Raw genomic sequence first — 17,922 nt, forward strand, 5'->3', positions numbered from 1 at the left:
CCAACAGCTCTTTCCCTTACGAGTTGGTTGATTTATTTGGAGCCTTCAGTGATTAAGCACCAGCTCCTTACTACGATTGCATGTCAGAAGCCACCAAAATCGATTGTGAATCGCGGTAGTTGCACGCAGGGAACAAATACACACGAAGAGCAGCCAATGACAACAGGCAGCAACGTGGCGAAACAAAATGTGGCATGACAAAGGCCTTAAATAATTCGTTAAGAATTTCCGGAAAATTCAAAATTTCGATTTGTGGCTTTGCCAAAACTCGAGGGCAGGGCGAAAAGGAGCCGGATGAGAACACACTTGTTTTAATAACAAGGAGCTGGTGAAGAAGCTAAGCAAAGTCTTACTAAGTCAATACTTCGCTCAGTATTCCACTCAGTTCTTCTTCTTCTTCCACTCCAAAGTTGAGCTATGGCGTTTGCTGATCCCCGCACCAAGCTTGGTTCCCAAGGCCTCGAGGTCTCTGTCCAGGGCCTCGGTTGTATGGGCATGTCTGGTATCTATGGCCCCCCTAAACCTGAACTCGACATGATCGACCTCATCCGCCATTCCATCCACTCCGGCATCACCTTCCTCGACACCTCCGACATCTATGGCCCCTTTCTCAACGAGATTCTTCTCGGCAAGGTATATTTCTCTTTACCACTCTGCCATTCTTCGATCGCTTGCCTCACGAACGGAAAGAGTTTTTTGGTGTAGAGTTTACATCAGAATCAGATCCCGGGATTTGTTTTGAGTTTTGGAATCGTGACGATTGCACGGCATTGACAGTCTTTCTCAAAATTTCGGTCTGTTGGAACGAATGATCCGTCCGATTTCTACTTAGACGTCGTTGCGTATGTGCAGGCGTTGAAAGGAATACGGCACAAGGTTGAGCTTGCCACAAAATTTGGCATCTGCTACGAAAATGGTCAACGTTCGTACAGGGGAGATCCTCAATATGTGCGCTCCGCCTGTGAGGCAAGCTTGAAAAGGCTCGATGTGGAGTATATTGATCTCTACTACCAGCATCGTGTTGACACGAGAGTTCCTATTGAAGTCACTGTGCGTCTCTTCGTCCTTCGTTAGTTTTTGACATCTGCTAGAATTGAGTTTTAGCAGAGTCTCAGAGGAACACAGCCATCGTCCATGATCTTCCGGAATGGGTTATTTCCTCATTGACGCTTTTGCAGACTGTTATTTTATTCATATGATGCGAATTTCCATCATGATCCAGGTTGGAGAGATGAAAAAATTGGTAGAGGAAGGAAAGGTCAAGTACATAGGTCTCTCTGAGGCGTCTGCATCCACTATTCGTCGAGCTCATGCTGTACACCCTATCACAGCATATCAGCTGGAATATTCATTATGGTCTCGCGATGTAGAAAAAGAGATTATACCTACTTGCAGGTTTTCCTTTACTTATGCTCAAGCAATGATTTGTCACAGTTTGCATACATGCACCCACTTTTTGTCTGCCTCTAGGTTTTGTGGACTTATTTCAAGTGCCATGACAAAGCGTGTTTTCTTGGGCGTTTGTAGGGAGTTGGGGATCGGCATTGTGGCTTACAGCCCTCTGGGACGAGGTTTCTTTTCTGCTGGAGCAAAGGTTTTAGATGGGCTTGCAGACACAGATTTCCGCAAGGTAGGCTTAAAGGATCATGTTTTCAAGCTTATTTCACCTCAACATTTGATGAATTGGCCTCTTGATACACACAGTTTAGAAAGTAATTGACGAAGTAAAAATTCATAGATTGGGTCTGAAAATTGCTGGTTTTGTGTGTAGACGGCCCAACCAAGACTAAAGGGGGAGAACTTGGAGCACAATAGCAAGCTATTTGATGAACTCAACAAGCTGGCTTCGAAGAAGGGGTGCACGCCAGGCCAGCTTGCTCTTGCTTGGGTGCAGCATCAAGAGGGTGTTGTTCCAATTCCAGGGACAACCAAGCTGAAGAACTTTGAGGAGAATTTGGGTGCAGTAAAAGTTAAGCTTTCTAAAGAAGATCTCCAAGAGATTGAGGCACTGTTCCACGATAATGCTGCTGCTGGGGAGCGGTACCCAGATATGGAGACATGGACCTTTAATCATCCAGAGACCCCCCCTCTTTCTTCTTGGCAAAGTTCCTAAAATCAAATTATGCCATTAGTATTAAGTACTTGGATATGCTTTGACTCCGTTAAGAAGTCTTAAAGCTTTACTTTGTATACAAGGTACAAAACTATGAGAATTAGTTCCTTCTGTAAAAGAAATAATTGCCCGAAGCACGCTAACCATGAGAATTCGCTTGGACTCTAGCACCCTTTTCAATATACAAACCTCTCTCAGAGAGCTTCATAAATTCACTCTTTTTCAGTCGGCTCTCAGTGGGCTTAAAACATGTCTTGGTATTCTTGTACTTTCCTTTGCTAAGCACCCTTAACCACTGAGCTACGCACCTCATATATCCCTAAAAACCAATAACATTTTACAAACTTCAACGTGTCAAGGAACAAGTTACTACAAAGCACCAGAAAACAGCATGCAGAAAATCTCATCCGAATAAGTTTTGCGGCTTGATACAACGATCAAGGAATCAATAAACAAAATTGTTGCTACTCCTTTGCCATGATTCTTTGAGAATACGTGTCCAGAATATAACGTTAACATTAAGGACTTACGGTGTTACAATGCTTTGATGCTCGGCCTCTCATCTATGTTGAAGTGTTGATTGTAACATGGGACTATTCAAGCTTCTCAACAAAACGGAAAGCACAAATTTATCCGTCTGCAGACCGATTTTTATGCTGGAATTTTGTCTATAAGATCTTCGCTGAAGCGTTAGCCTTAATGCTGGAATTTTGTCTATAAGATCTTTCGCCGGATCTTGGTTTTCTTCATCGGATAGAGATTTTTGGCCATTTAGGCGTTGGCACGCCCATAAAAGACAAGGCATATTTGGTCTTGTTGGCGTTGTTCTTGCAGATGGTGACTACTTAGGGTCTTTATACACTGCCCAAGTCCCTGCCCGCTGCCACATTCAAAAAGCTTATTGGATCCTTTAAAAAAGGAGGGTGGACAAAGTTGGGCAGCCAAGACCCATGGGCGGGGGTTTACATTGTTGAAAGCATTTATTGCTTAGCGGTTGGTGCAACTTGAACCTCCGGGTAGGTGAGGGCTTGGTCTGTAAAGATCCTTATGGTGCAGGGTTTGCAGCATGGACAGAAAATGGGCCAAGTAGGTCTTTTCGTGTCAGAATGTACTCGGACCCAGAGAGCTTGACCATGGCCCATTCCCCCACGTGGAGAGCAAACCGACGGCGGGTGACTTGGTGTGGTCAAGTCGATGATGTGGCATAATCGCAAGGCACGATGTGTGAGAAAGAGTGATGTGACACCATATGGCACGGTGCAATGGGCTAGCAGACTACATGGCGGGCAGGTCGGCTTTTTGGTGGTGCAGGCGTCCACACTGACTTTGGTCATGTCGAAATTACTGTCGGCATTAAAATCCGGTTAGCCCAAAATTGGGAGGTACACATTCTTGTTCTGAATGTGGCCAGATCGGACAATTTTGATTACATCTCACCCAAACCCAGACCTTTACGTTTGTTGCTTGGGTGAGTTGGTCGAAAAACCGTCGTTTCAATGGCGATAATGTTTCTCTTCATCATCTTGGTTTCCCTATGGAATTGGGGTCTCTTGTTACACAAAGGTTATTTGAAAACTTTTAGCCTCCTCCTGGATTTTTCAGGTGTGTCATTGGAATAGAATTGACAAACAAATAAGAATTCTCTCATAAGCTATTTAGGATTTGATATGTTGTCTCTTTTGGTTAAAACCCTAGAGAAAGAAGATATGGACAATCTGTGCTGGTTCTTTGAGGTGAGATGAGGGTGTGTAATGCCCACCCAAAGGAGATAAGGGGCATCTAAATGACATGGCTATTGTATGTGTGAGTGCTATTCGAACGCCCATCAGCTAAGACCCTCTCGCCCATCCTTGATGACGGGTGAATCTACCAATAGGAAGATGTTTTCGCACTTTGAACTTGCCAATTCTTTGTTTTCGCCCTTTGAACTTGTCAAATTCTAGTATCCAAAGTGATTGATTTTTGTGATTTGTTGGACCACCGTTGTATTGGTGAAGAAAGGGGGTTCACTAGCCAAGCTTCTAGTGAGCTGATTTATGTTTGCCCTTTTTCGATTTGGGAGTTTATTCCTTGAATCAATGATTTTGTTCCTTTGAAAAGAAGTAAATTCATTGAAGTTTAATTAGGACTAGCATGTGCAGGCTCCTAGGTGGCTAAGTGTTGTGGTCCATGCTACTATTGCTCCTACAATGATCGAAACAAATTTGGTGGTGCGAATAAGGCATCCATCTACCTTTGATCTACAAAGGTCTAGTAGCATACTTGTCATTGCAATAAGTTTTATTGGAATAAATCTTAGGAAGAGAATGCAAGACGAAGTTGAAATGCAAAAAATTCTAGAAAGATTTTATCGAGTTTACTTTGTAATATGATAAAAATACTAATAGAAAGCTAGAAGAACTGTGGTCAAAGATGTTGGACATAGGAAGAAATATAAAGTGATGCAAAGTGATCTTAATAAACCACATAGAAGTGAGCCCTTCAAGGTACCCTTGGATTGGTTGATAGTGTAAGTTGTCATGCAAAAATATAAAAGAAAGTGTAGGCCCTTCGCAAATATGTACATGGCATACAAGTTTGCATGGATGTTGATATTTTCTTCTAAGAGCTGGTGTTCCATTAAAGATGGGTTTTTTATGGTTCCTACGTAATCATCAAATGAATGCTATGTGTGCTTATTTTCAATGAAAGGTTGATCTTGACGTTACATCTTATTTGGAGGGTGTTGAGATTCTTGATAAGACTTGGTGCTAAATAAAGGTAAAGTAGCTTTTGAGAAAAGAGAGCCTTGGTGATACCATGATTGAGACAAGATGCAAAATGACAAATTGATAGTTGTTTAATTCAATTTTAAAGCCCATAGGTAGAGAATGCCTCATCATTTATCTAAAATGTAAGAGAAAGGTGTTGGGAGATAGTAAGCATAACCCTAGCATGAAGATAATTTGGATTTTTCCAATTAGTGTGGAATTTTTTAATTTGATATTGATGTAGATTTTCGTAATGGTGGTTAACAGAGGGTTCTTTAGGCTTGAAGCATGTTATCTTTGTCAATTGGTGGTGCTAGTGGCTCTGTGTGTGTGTGTGTGTGTGTGTGTGTGTGTGTGTGTGTGTGTGTGTGTGTGTGTGTGTGTGTGAAAACACTTCCAAAAGATGCTAGGAAATGTCACCTATATGATAAGCATCATATAAATCATAAAGCAAAACTATCATCATGTAGATCATATAGTCTTCCCATTGCTTTTGGCTGCCACGCTTGGTGGTGGCAATTGTAAATTGCCTTAATTAATTGAATCATTGATTTCACCACACACAAAAGCATGCGTGCGTGCATGCATGTGTGTGTGTGTGCGTGCGTGTGTGTGTGTGTGTGTGTCTGTGTGTGTGTGTGTGTGTGTGTGTGTGTGTGTATGCATGTGAATAAAAAGACCCCTTAACAACACAACACGTGAAGCTCAAAAATAAAGGTAGATAAGAATTTTCCTTTATATTGAGTTTGTAAAAAAAAAAAACACAAATTCGGTACAAAGTGTCAAATTCATCAGTTATTCCAAGCTCCAAGGTCAGGGTCCACTTACCTACCACCATCCAAATAAACCATATGTTAGAACAACTTTCCAAATTCTAGAGTATAAAAATGTAATTTATGAAAGTGCAAAATGTTCATACAAGAGTATGTATTTCCAAAGCCTTTGACAAAATGCTCAAAGTTGAGTAGGCAAAGCACAAAGTATTTTATTTACTACTTTGTATAATCTTTTTCATACTTAAACAACATATAAATTAAAGCAAAAGTTGATTTAGACAATAAGAGACTTCATTTAAAGGAGGAGTAACTTAATTGAGGATAGTAATAACTTGAATAAGAAAAGGGAAAACTAAAAACTAAAAGGAAACTAGAAAATTAATTAAAGAAATAACTTAAATAGAGGAAACTAAGGGGCCACAATGAAGAGAGAGAGAGAGAGAGAGAGAGAGAATAGGGATAGAGACATAAAGAGAAAGAGCTAGATAAAGAGAGATGATAAAGCAAAAGAAAAGGTGAAAAAGCAAAGTACAACAAAATTCATAATAAAGAACTACATAATTTGTATATACATAACTAGAAGAGAACCTAGATAAGAATGTAAATACTCAAATGAATAAAACATAAAGAGAAATAGAAACACACACACACACACACACACACATAACCAGGCAAGTCCAAAATATAAACTAAGCAATGCCCGACTATCAATTAAATTATACATACATGAAAACCTATAAGAAAAAAGTGAATACTTGAATATGTATATACGAATTAGTAGAGGAGTAACTGCATAAATATGTGTGTGTGACTTTCGTGCACACGCACACGAACACACACACACACACTCTTTTTTTTTTGGGTAAAGCACGCGCACACACACACACACACAGAGAGTTATGGATAGAATTTACCAAGGTAAAAGGAATAAATATGTGTGTGTGCTTGTATGTGTGGCAATGGTAATAAAATATGGTGTGCATAGGGCCTAGGGTTGAGGTGGTAGGGCATGACCACATGCCACCCTTCCACGTAAGAGGACCCATAGGTGTTTGTATATAATCCATGGTAGTAATATTATAAAATGTTGAGGTGGCATGGTTCCTCCATGTGCCACCCCTCCACCTTGGTGGCCCCATGCTTGCATTTAGTGAGACATGGCCCAAGGACCATGGGAAAAGTAATATAAAATAGGTGGAGATGGAAATTATATTGGATTATTCCCTCCATGTAGGATAGACCCATGTTGGGGGGGGTGTAGATAGTCCAAGAATGCAAGTTAAATAATGGGGAAAGTAGGATGAGGTGGCAAGATTCCTTGTGCCAACCCTCCACTTGTTCTCCTAGATGTTTGTGTATGTTAAAATAGAGGAAGAAGCCATGGGAGTTTGATACACTGTAGGATATGGGGGTTGAATTGAGGGGAAAAGGCTTGTCTCACACAAATGGGAGTGCGTACCCACCAAGCTCACATGGAAGGAAGCTCCTCCCACACCATGCATGTGGGGTGTGGCATTTATTAGGAAAGACCCCCTCTTTTGGCTTTAAAAGGAGGGGGCTATTCCTTGATGGGACACACTGATTCTTGTATAGCCACCCCGTCCTTCCTTTCAAATAAAGCATGACTCTCTTCCCTTGATGTCTCCATCTCTACATTCCACCTCCTATCATGTACATGCTCCTCTTCCCCCTCTCCCTTCCCCCTTGCGCCATAGTCTCCCTCTTCATTCCCACCCCTCTTAATCCCTTTTCCCCTCCCATGTTAACGCTTCTCCCCTCACGTTCCCTTTCCCCCATGGCCCTCAAGCATCGCCATGTCTAGCATCTAGCCTCATGCCTTGATTTCTTTTCCAGTTAATAACACACACACACACACACACACACACACACACACACACACACACACATACATACATACATACATACATACATATATATATATATATATATATATGGTTTTTTCTTGGCTTTTTTAAGCATGTTGCTAGATGGGCTTGCTTAGTCTTCCTTTGGGCTTGCATGGTTTTTATATATCTACACACACACACACACACACACACACACACACACACACACACATTTATACATTTACTCCTCTTTACTAATTTGTATATGCATATTCAAGTATTTACTTTTTTCTTATAGGTTTTCATGTATGTATAATTTAAGTGATAGTCGGGCATGGCATAGTTTATACTTTGGACTTGCATGATTGTGTGTGTGTGTGTGTGTGTGTGTGTGTGTGTGTGTGTGTGTGTGTGTGTGTGTGTGTGTGTAAAAACCATGCAAGCCCAAAGGAAGACTAAGCAAGCCCATCCAACAATTACACAATTGAAAAAGCCAACGTGGCAACCTAACATATAGAGACAATCTCCATGCAAAGGTTCTTTGGCTAGAACGAGGAAAGAAGAGGGGACAAAGGCAAAGAAGCTTGAAAGATCCTTCCTTGGTGAGTGGGTTAAACAAAATGCACTGTGAAGTAAAAGGGTTGGCCACTGGGAAATTATAGAGGAAGTAGACATAGTTAGGAGGCAAAGGAGTCAAGTGGAAGTTGCTCTAATTGCTCTGGCCACCCAAGAAGGCCTTGCGAGAAGAGAAAAGTTGGGAGGCATCATAAGAGTCGCAATGAACGGTTTAGTTATTTAGGAAGGTTTATGTGTGAGTATTAAGGGGGTATAACTAAATTGCTAATGATTTTTTAGGAATTAGTGCATATAGGAGTAGAGAAGGATTAATATTGAAATCGTAAAGAAACGTGTGTGTGGGGGGGAGAGAGGGGGTGTGGGGGCAGAAGTAAACAGAGTAAAAATATAAAAGAAGAATTAGAAAAATGAAAAAGGGGGCGGCGGGGGGGGGGGGGGGGGAGTATTGTGGTTATGTGAGGAAATAATAAATATAAAGGCAAATGTAGAGGTACCTATAAATCAAATGATTTGGAAGGGTATCAACAGTGAAAGCATGGGCAACGTAGTGATTTGTCTGGTGAGGAGTGATAATTAAGGACCTGCAGTTGGGTAGTGGGCAAGCAATGAGAATATCTGACTATAGACAGAGGGCAAAGAAGGCACTGCATTCGAGGACCAAGGTACGAGGAGATAGTAAGACAAGCACTGAGGTGTGAAACATAATTAGAGGTTCAATGAAATGTTTATTGTATCATGTTCCTTTTGCATATGCAAGTAATATTTTGTTTGTCTTTTATGCTTTTGCATGCAACTTCAATAGCATGGTGTGTGGAAAGAATTGGTCATATGTGACAAAGATATAGAAAGTGCATGCCTCAATCTCTTTCTTGCAATGTAAATATTATGGACACAAGTTCACCAGTGGTGCTACTCACATCAATCAACATTTCTTAGGAATTGCAAAATGATGTTGAAGCTTGTACATGCACTCAATTTAATGTTACTCCTTTATGCAAATCATATTTAGAAAAGTGAAAAGAGTGGTTAATCTGACTCTTATAAGTCATGCTAGAAATGCTAATGTTAGCATTGAGGTCGATGAGACTATTGAAGGAGAAGAGCCAAAATAGCCATCAAATATAAGAGACACCTCAGCACGTAATGGGAATGTAGATTTACAAACAAATGGATTGCAAGTGAGTTTTGATGCAATAAATGTCAATCAAGTAAGAACGGTAAAAAGGGGAGATCATTCATCAATGGAGGATGGTTTTCTTTGAAAACAAGTGTACGAAGAGCACTTGAGATGGATGGAAGCATTTGTAAAAAATGGCATACCATTCAATGTCATGAGAGATGAGACATTTTGTCATGCCTTGAAGTCATGTGCTAGACTAGGATTTATTATGCCATATTATATCAAAATGAGAACGGATCATCTTGATAGAGTTAAAAAGACTATGGTAGATTGTCTAAAGAAAAACGTATCAGATTTATTCCTACATACGAGTGCACTCTTGCTTTTGATGGATGCACTAGTAAGCTTGCTAAATCGTTGATAAATGTAATGTGTATTACTCCCAAGGGAACAATATTCTTGGAGAGTATAGATAGCATATATTTTTAAAATATATGAAAGAGCAATTTTCAAAATTGGTGATAGTGAGAATGTTACTACAATAGTAACAAATAATGCATCAAAATGTAAGACTATGGGTGAGATGATAACGGCAAAGTATCCCATGGGTGCCTTGTGGTGCTCATACTCTAAACTTCTTCTTAAAAGATATTAGACAATTGCCATTTGTGCAACTAGTGCTACAAGATGCCAATGCTATTATTAGTTTAATAAAGAGCCATCAATACTTGCATGCAGTATTCAGAGAGCACTCAGTGAAGCAACTATGACAATTTTGTCGAACTAGATTTGCCACATCTTTTCTTGTGCTTGCTAGATTGTTAGAACTGTGTCAAGATTTAATTGAGACTGTTGCTAATAGATGATGGATGAACTCACTTGGGAAATACAATATCAAGTAATAGATGTGCACATATTGTACAATCATCTACATTTTGGAGAAATGTAAAAAAAATCAAAGAAGGTGTAAAGCCATTTGTGCTTGTATTGAGGATGTTTGACGTAGATGCCTTTGTTATGGGTAAAGTGTATTGGAAGATGTCTGAAGTAATATGGCAAGTTAAAGAATCCGTGTGCTTTGTAGTTGAGGAAAAGCAACAGGTCTTGCTTTGGCTGATAAGATATGGAAGCAAATGCACACCCCTTTGCATGGAGTTGTGTTTGCAGTACATCCACAATACCAAATACATGCTCAATCACAGAATCTAAAAGTCATAGGTAGCTTTCAAGAGGTTTGTCTTGCTTCCAAGTAAACAAGGCGAATTGGCCTACCAACGAGTGAAGTATATCAACCATGAAGGTTCTTTTGGAGACCCTTGGAATCTTGATGCTATTAAGATGTTGATTGCACCAACTTGGTTCAGTTGCTACTTCATTAGGTGCATGTGAGAGAATTTGAAGAGACACAATCGGTTAAAGCCATCAAGAGCTACGTATTTGGTTTATTGCTTAGAAATCCACGATCGTTGAAAGGGTTTAATGTTGTGGCAAGGGCAGCAAGTGAATCCAATGCAACAAGAATTGCTGAGCAACGATTGACTATAGAAGTTGTTACTAAGGGTGCATTTACCAAAGAAGAGGATGAGCTTGCGCCACTCAATGATAACTATGAAGTTGAAGAGATCGATGATATCATACTGGTGTGAACTCGGATATGAGTGTTGTACACAAATGTCAGGGATGGATAGGGGAATATGTTAAGTGATGGGAGATTGCGCATGCTCATATCCATCTTCTCTCATCATCTTGACTTGTATGCTTTTGTGGATAATTATGTTTGTTTAATTCTAGTGCATGTGTGCTTTGATGTATTCTTATAATGTCAATGCCCATATCGCCTTCTTTTTTCTTAACATCTTGCCTTGGAAAAAAATGGTGTGTTGGAGTTATGCGCATTTATGCACACTGTCTCCATTGCTATATTGTTTTCTTATAATCCCCATTCCCCAAGTTTATGACATTGAAATAAATTGAATTATGCAATTTAAATACAAAATCAACATCATATAAGGAACTTGAAAAAGATTCAATAAATTTCAAGATCATCTTTACAAAACTGCATTTCAAATGCACATGCTCACAATAGAATGTCTCATATAATAGGTTCATGTGTATAATATCTCAAGGGATAAATGTGCTCTGGCAGTACCATGAGTGCTAGGTCCTGCACCGTGGCTATCTAGATTGGTCAAGTCCATAATATCAAAAGTATCAACATCGTCTTGCGTGTCTAAGTCCCCAAAATTGGTTTTGTACTGCTGGAGTTAAGCCTCTAGTGTGTGGACACATGCTTGTGAGTCCTCAATCTCTTTGGCTTGTCTTGCAATGCAAGCTTGCAAGTCCTCGTCTATAATACCCTGTGACAGAGAGGTATGGTGGACATTGCTAGGTCAATAAGGTGATTGTGTTCTTGTGCAATCAGCATGCGAGGCCTCTGAAATGTCGATTATGTGTTCTTAGTCTTGCTCATTTGAGCTCGGTAGGTTGTCCTTTCCTGTGCCTAACTATTGGTGTCTATTGGTCCAATCTAGACGTCAATGCAAGACATCGTGCATGTACACTTGCTGGATGAAGAAAATGGGAAGTTGCTGATTATTTGGCGTGTTCCCTTCAACTTCTATGAATCACTAGAGCAGAATGTGCACCAAAGCCTTGTCTCATAAATCAAATAACTTGGCTGTGAGTACTTATTTTTGGCATTTCCAATTTGAAGAAACAAGGTGTTTCTTAATACGAACTCACTCAGACAAAGCATGGCCGCTTGTGGAAGAGATAGTGGCTCACCTTGCATGTTATGGTCACCCACCATCAAACACACCTAATCCCTCCCTTCCAAGCGTCTCTTGTTGCTTGTTCAAATTTTGCTTGAGCCTCGACATGATTCAGCAGCTCAGCCAAATCGGCCTCTAGAGTGAGAGTGCTCTCAACGGAAGCAAGAACAAAAGAGGGAGAGAGAGAAACAAAGAGCCACACAAGTTTTGGTGGGTGCAGAACACCCTAATCTTCTTTTTTATTCATTTATATATGTGTTTGAGTATTGTACATAACCGGGGTAAAGGCACAGTGACCTTTAACCCCCACAACCTCCCACTTAAAGGACAATGTGCCTTTAAGGGAGAACAACCAGTGAGCATACTATCCAATGCCCATCAATACACGACAATACTCAAACCGCTGACTAGGTAGACTCTTCGTCAACATATCTGCAGGGTTATCATCTGTATGAACCTTGACAAGCTCTATGCGCTTGTCCTCAAGTACCTCCCTAATGAAATGGTACCTGACCTCAATGTGTTTGGTCTTTGCATGAAAGACCGGATTCCGTGCTAGCTGAATAGCACTCATGGAATCACTATGCAATGTCGGTACACCTGTATGAATCCCCAAATCTCCCACTAGCCGATCAAGCCATATAGCCTCCTTCCAACCCTCTGTGGCTGCAACATACTCAGCCTCTGTGGTAGACAAAGCAATGCACTTCTGTGCGCGAGACATCCGCGACACTGCACCACCTGCAAAGGTGAACACATAACCAGAAGTGGATCTCCTACTATCCACATGCCCTACATAGTCTGAATCTATGTACCCAAGTACATGCATGTCTCCTCTACCAAAGCAGATGCACATCTCCTTGGTACCCTTCATGTACCTCATGATGCACTTAACTGCCTCCCAATGCCTCTTTCCTAGATTAGCCATATACCGGCTAACAACTCCCATTGCAAATGCAATGTCTGGTCTAGTACCTATCATAGCATACATAAGACTCCCAACTGCTAATGCATAAGGAACCTTGGACATCATGGCCCTTTCCTCATCTGATTTGGGACTATCTATATGACTCAGTTTCACATATGGAGGCAATGGAGTACTCACTGCCTTCCCCCCCTCCATATTGAAACGCTATAATACTTTTGTAACATACTCTTTTTGTGAAAGCCAAAGGAGTTTCCTACTCCGATCACGCGTGATGCGCATACCAAGAATATGACCTGCAAGTCCCAAATCCTTCATATCAAAGGCCTCATGCAACTTGGCCTTTAATGCATCTAGCTCATAAGTATTCTTGCTAGCCAATAGCATATCATCCACATATAGTGCCAAGATTATCAGGCTATTATCCTTAGCCCTTTTAGTGTAGAGGCAGTGATCAATTTCACTCCTTCTAAAACCTTGGGACCGAATGAAAGCATCAAACTTCTGATACCATTCTCTAGGCGCTTGCTTAAGACCATAGAGACTCTTCTTCAGCTTGCAAACTAAATGCTCTTTGCCCTTTTCTTCAAAGCCTTCCGACTGCACCATGTAAATTTCCTCATGCAAATCCCCATGCAAGAAAGCTGTCTTGACATCCATCTGCATAAGCTCCATATCCTCTGATGCCACTAGTCCAAGCATGCATCTAAGTGTGGTCATCTTCACAATTGAAGAGAATATCTCATCAAAGTCCACACCCTTCTCTTGCTTGAACCCTTTAGCGACCAAACGGGCCTTGTACCTAGGCACATCATCACGTGTGACCTTCATTTTGTAGACCCATTACATGGCAACGCTTTCTTTCCATGTGGCAAAGAAACCAAGTCCCAAGTCTTATTCTTTATAAGTGAACTCATCTTTGATTGCATAGCATACTCCCACTTGCGTTGATCCTCGCGCATCATAGCCTCTCTATAGCAAGAAGGCTCCCCACAATCAGTAAGAATTACATAGTCTACCCCTGGAACAAACCTATCAGGCGGTCTAGACACTCTAGATGACCTTCTCAAGGGCATTTCAGCTTGCTGTCCCACCTGCATATCAGCCACATTTGGCTCATCATTTTCACCAATAGATGATCCATCATCTGCCCTTGATTGTATACCTGTGGGAGTACTTGGTGGTACCATTTCTTGCACATTTGGTGCATGGACAGCTTGTTGTCTATCAACATATGCAAGTGGATTCACATCCTAGAAAGTGATTCTCCGCATTTCCACATCCCTCATAGGTGCCTTATGCATCTTCTTCTCATTGAAGACTACATCATGGCTGCGTATAATCTTCTTTGCTTCTAGATCCCAGAGACGATAGCCCATCTCTCCACTTTTACCATAACCCGAAAAGATGCATTTCCTAGACTTAGGATCTAGCTTCTTTCGAAGCTCTTTTGGCACATGTGCATATGCCTCGCACCCAAATATATGCAAATGAGAGTAAGAGGGCTTCTTGCCACTCCATGCCTCTTCAAGGAATACCACCATCCAAACTCTTACTAGGTGATCTATTGATCACATGCACTGCAGTCTTCATTGCCTCAGCCCAAAAACCACCAGAAAGACTTGCATTGGAAAGCATGCATTGCAACCTTTCTTGAATGGTACGGTTCATCTATCTGCAACTGGATTTTGCTCTGGAGTACGAGGGGATGTGAGCTCCCTCTTAATCCCACGTGTATCACAGAAATGCTGAAAGTCATGAGAGAGATACTCTCCACCATTGTCAGTCCGTAGGCATTTAAGTGTTCTACCTAACTAAGTCTCAACCAAGGCCAACCATTTCTGAAATACCTGGAACACATCACTCTTCCGAGCTATAGCATAAGCCCACACTTTCCTAGTTGCATCATCAATGAATGTCACATAGTCTTCAGCCCCGCCTAATGACCGTGTAGGCATGGGACCACATACGTCTGAATGCACCAAATCAAGCTTTTCAAACTCTTTCTTTCCCCTTCTTTTATGGGCTGATTTAGTCTGCTTCCCATAGAGACAGTGCTCACAAAATTCAAAATCAGAGAAACTCAAATGCGGTACATAACCCAAACGGCATAAGAGTTTCATTCCATTCTGGCTCATGTGACCCAACCTACAATGCCACAAAGAAGTGCTTTGCTGCTCGGTTATTGCAACAACATGATCAAATACCGCTGATACATGTAAGGGATACAAAGTCCCACACTTGGTACCCCTGGCCAAAAGCATACAGCCCTTCTGAATTTTCCAACTATGAAAGCCAAAAGTGGTGTGAAAACCAGCATCATCTAGCTGACCCACTGAAATAAGACTCTTGGTCAACTTAGGCACATGTCTCACATGTTTCAAAATAAATGCAAACCCATTTGCAAAAGAAAACTTTATGTCACCTACTCCCACTATGTCACATGCATAGTCATTTCCAAGATGCACACAACCTATCTTTCCACTGTCATAAGTGGAGAACCATTCCCTATGGGGAGTAACATGGAATGAAGCACCAGAATCCAAAATCCAATCCTGGGAATATGCATCATCTGAAGTGGTAAGCAACTCTGCAGATAAACTAGACATGAAGAGAACATCATTGTCATTATCATGTGTGACTGCATTGATCTCCTCGATCTTCACTTTTCCTTTGTCCTCCCTTGGACTCTCTTCCTTTTGATTTGCACCCCAATTTGCATTCTTTTTCTTATCCTTTTGCTCTCTTTTCAGCTTGTAGCAATCCTTTTTCATATGGCCCTTCTTGCCACAGTGGTAACACTCAATGTTCCGTGCCCTGGATTTGCTACGAGACTTTCCTCTTTCTTGGGACTTCCCCTGAACTGTGATCTTGAACTGTGATCTGCCCCTTTGCACATTTAAGGCTCCATCCTGCTTGTTGCCATCCATAGACTTCCGTCTAATCTCCTCGACCAACAAGCTACCCACAACATCATCAAATTTCAGTACTCCACCAGGTGCAGAGTTACCGACAGCTGTACGGAAGGTATCCCATGAGGATGGCAATGAACATAAGAAAAATATTGCCTTAGTCTCCGCATCAAAATTCATCTTCTGAGCCTGAAGCTGGCTGAAAATAATATTGAATTCATTCAAGTGAGAAGCAATGGAGACCCCTTCCTTCATCTGCAGCTCAAGCAACCTCTTCATGAGGTAAACTTTATTAGAGGCAGTTTCCTTTTCATAAGTGGCACACAGTTTCTTCCACAAATCTTCCGTAGTCTGCTCATTTACTACTGTGAAATAAACTGACTCTACAAGATAAAGTCTAATAGTAGATTTTGCTAATGCATCCAACTCATTCCAATCATCCTCAGACATATTTGCAGGCTTAGCTTCAATCCCTGCCAAGGGTTTAATCTGCTTCTTTTGAATAAGCACATCCCTTATTTGTTCTTTCCACAAAGAAAAGTTTGTCCCATCAAACTTTTTAATGCTAAAAATCTCCTTTTCAGACATGGAAGAGGATGCCATGATGCAAATAAAGCAAAAATCCCAAATGCTAGTGCCTACAAGAGAGAATCACACCAAATACCAGGTGCACCCAAAGTATGCCACAATAGAGTGAAATATCACCAAAACTCTTGTCTCAAAGCATCTGACTCATGTGCATATACTATGCATCCATATGAGCAAATCTGGCCCAAAAGAAAATGCCAACTGCAATGGCAATCCAATATGCCAATAAGTGCCAAATGACTCAAGCATAAACACCGTCCACTTGCATATGCATTAATAATATCTCATCCAAGGGAGCATAGCACTATCAATGCATCACCTGCAATGTGTCAAAGCTGTCCCTCAGCATAAAATAGCATCCCACAAGGCAATTTGGGCCTATTAGCGAATCCAATAAGGACCGCAATGCATCCAAATGGCCTATAAATCATCCACTACAACCCAATGCACACCATGAATGAGCGCACACTGCTCAAACTGCAACCAGAGTGATCTGCATAAGGTATGCTCAAGAAATCATAGTCCCATGGTAATGACCGCTGCTGAAAATAGAACCTGAGATGCCTCAAAACATGGGTGCCATTGCATAATCGGACTCAGCAAGAAAATCTGCAAATATCTCTCTTTTGCCGAAACTCCAAAATCCCAACCGATGAGTGAGAAATGGGAGTCAACACTTATCCACTGCCATGTGGTATAAATCTAAGGTTTCAAAACCTTAGAATGAAAAATGCATAACAGAGAGACGAAATCGAATACACAGAGATCTATAACTCTAAAAATCCTCCACAGAATCACGTAAGAACTAACAGATAGGGGTTTTTGGGCGTCCGAAACGCAATGGGACAAACGGTTTTGGAAACCGTGGTCTCAATCACTGGGTCCAACACACAGACTGGAAAACGTTTTTGGAAACAGAGCTGTTTGTAAACTCCACCGGAGTGCTAATGATGAGCAACATAGAAGTTTTAGACCTCTTGAGTCCACTGGAACTGACAGATCTATAAATGGTTGCTCCAAACTTGAGTTCCAACACCCGGGCAAAAAAACACAAAAACTGACACAGTGAGGCAAAAATCCAATGAAATGATCCCAGATTCAAGAATGAAGGTGTTTCCAAGCTCTTGAAGTGAAGTGGACACCAAAAGCAAGCAATAGTTGCTTCCACAAGTCAATACAGAGTCTCTGTCATCGAACGGAACAAGGAAAAGCTCAAAAAACGACTTTTTCTTTGAAAACACTTAACAAGCTCTCAAAACCACTTTGCAAAACCAAAGTGACTTTTCCAAAGGTTCTTCCAAGGTCTCTACACACTCGGATGCAAGTAAAGTCACCCACAAAGCTTCGCATAAAGCTTCTCCTTCCTCCCACAAAGCTGCTGAGCTTCAAGCATTCACGCACGCTCAGCTAGATCACCCGGGCTCTGATACCAGTTGAGAGTGCTCTCAACGGAAGCAAGAACGGAAGAGGGAGAGAGAGAAACAAAGAGCCACACAAGTTTTGGTGGGTGCAGAACACCCTAATCTTCTTTTTCATTCATTTAT

The 17,922-nt window shown here is 41.2% G+C and overlaps 1 protein-coding gene across 1 annotated transcript; it reads left to right on the forward strand.

Moving 5' to 3' along the window:
- Window positions 1-338: 338 nt before the first annotated feature.
- On the forward strand, window positions 339-2,275 carry LOC147898486 (putative aldo-keto reductase 2). The gene is made up of 5 exons (XM_087378782.1): window positions 339-633; window positions 853-1,050; window positions 1,223-1,395; window positions 1,528-1,630; window positions 1,772-2,275. The coding sequence occupies exons 1-5, from the start codon at window positions 418-420 to the stop codon at window positions 2,111-2,113; spliced, it is 1,032 nt and encodes a 343-aa protein (XP_087234908.1). The 5' UTR covers window positions 339-417; the 3' UTR covers window positions 2,114-2,275.
- The last annotated feature ends 15,647 nt before the right edge of the window (window positions 2,276-17,922 follow it).

This window comes from Dipteris shenzhenensis, chromosome 9, assembly GCF_047967505.1.
Source record: "Dipteris shenzhenensis isolate YYH24624 ecotype China chromosome 9, Dip_SZ_1.0, whole genome shotgun sequence".
Classification (NCBI taxonomy): Eukaryota; Viridiplantae; Streptophyta; class Polypodiopsida; order Gleicheniales; family Dipteridaceae; genus Dipteris; species Dipteris shenzhenensis.

Excerpts from the sequence above, each read along its gene's own strand:
- LOC147898486 (XM_087378782.1), top strand. The coding sequence starts at position 418 with ATGGCGTTTGCTGATCCCCGCACCAAGCTTGGTTCCCAAGGCCTCGAG. Across the intron at positions 1,396-1,527 it reads GAGATTATACCTACTTGCAG|GGAGTTGGGGATCGGCATTG; the intron begins GTTTTCCTTTAC and ends GGGCGTTTGTAG. Across the intron at positions 1,631-1,771 it reads CAGACACAGATTTCCGCAAG|ACGGCCCAACCAAGACTAAA; the intron begins GTAGGCTTAAAG and ends TTTTGTGTGTAG.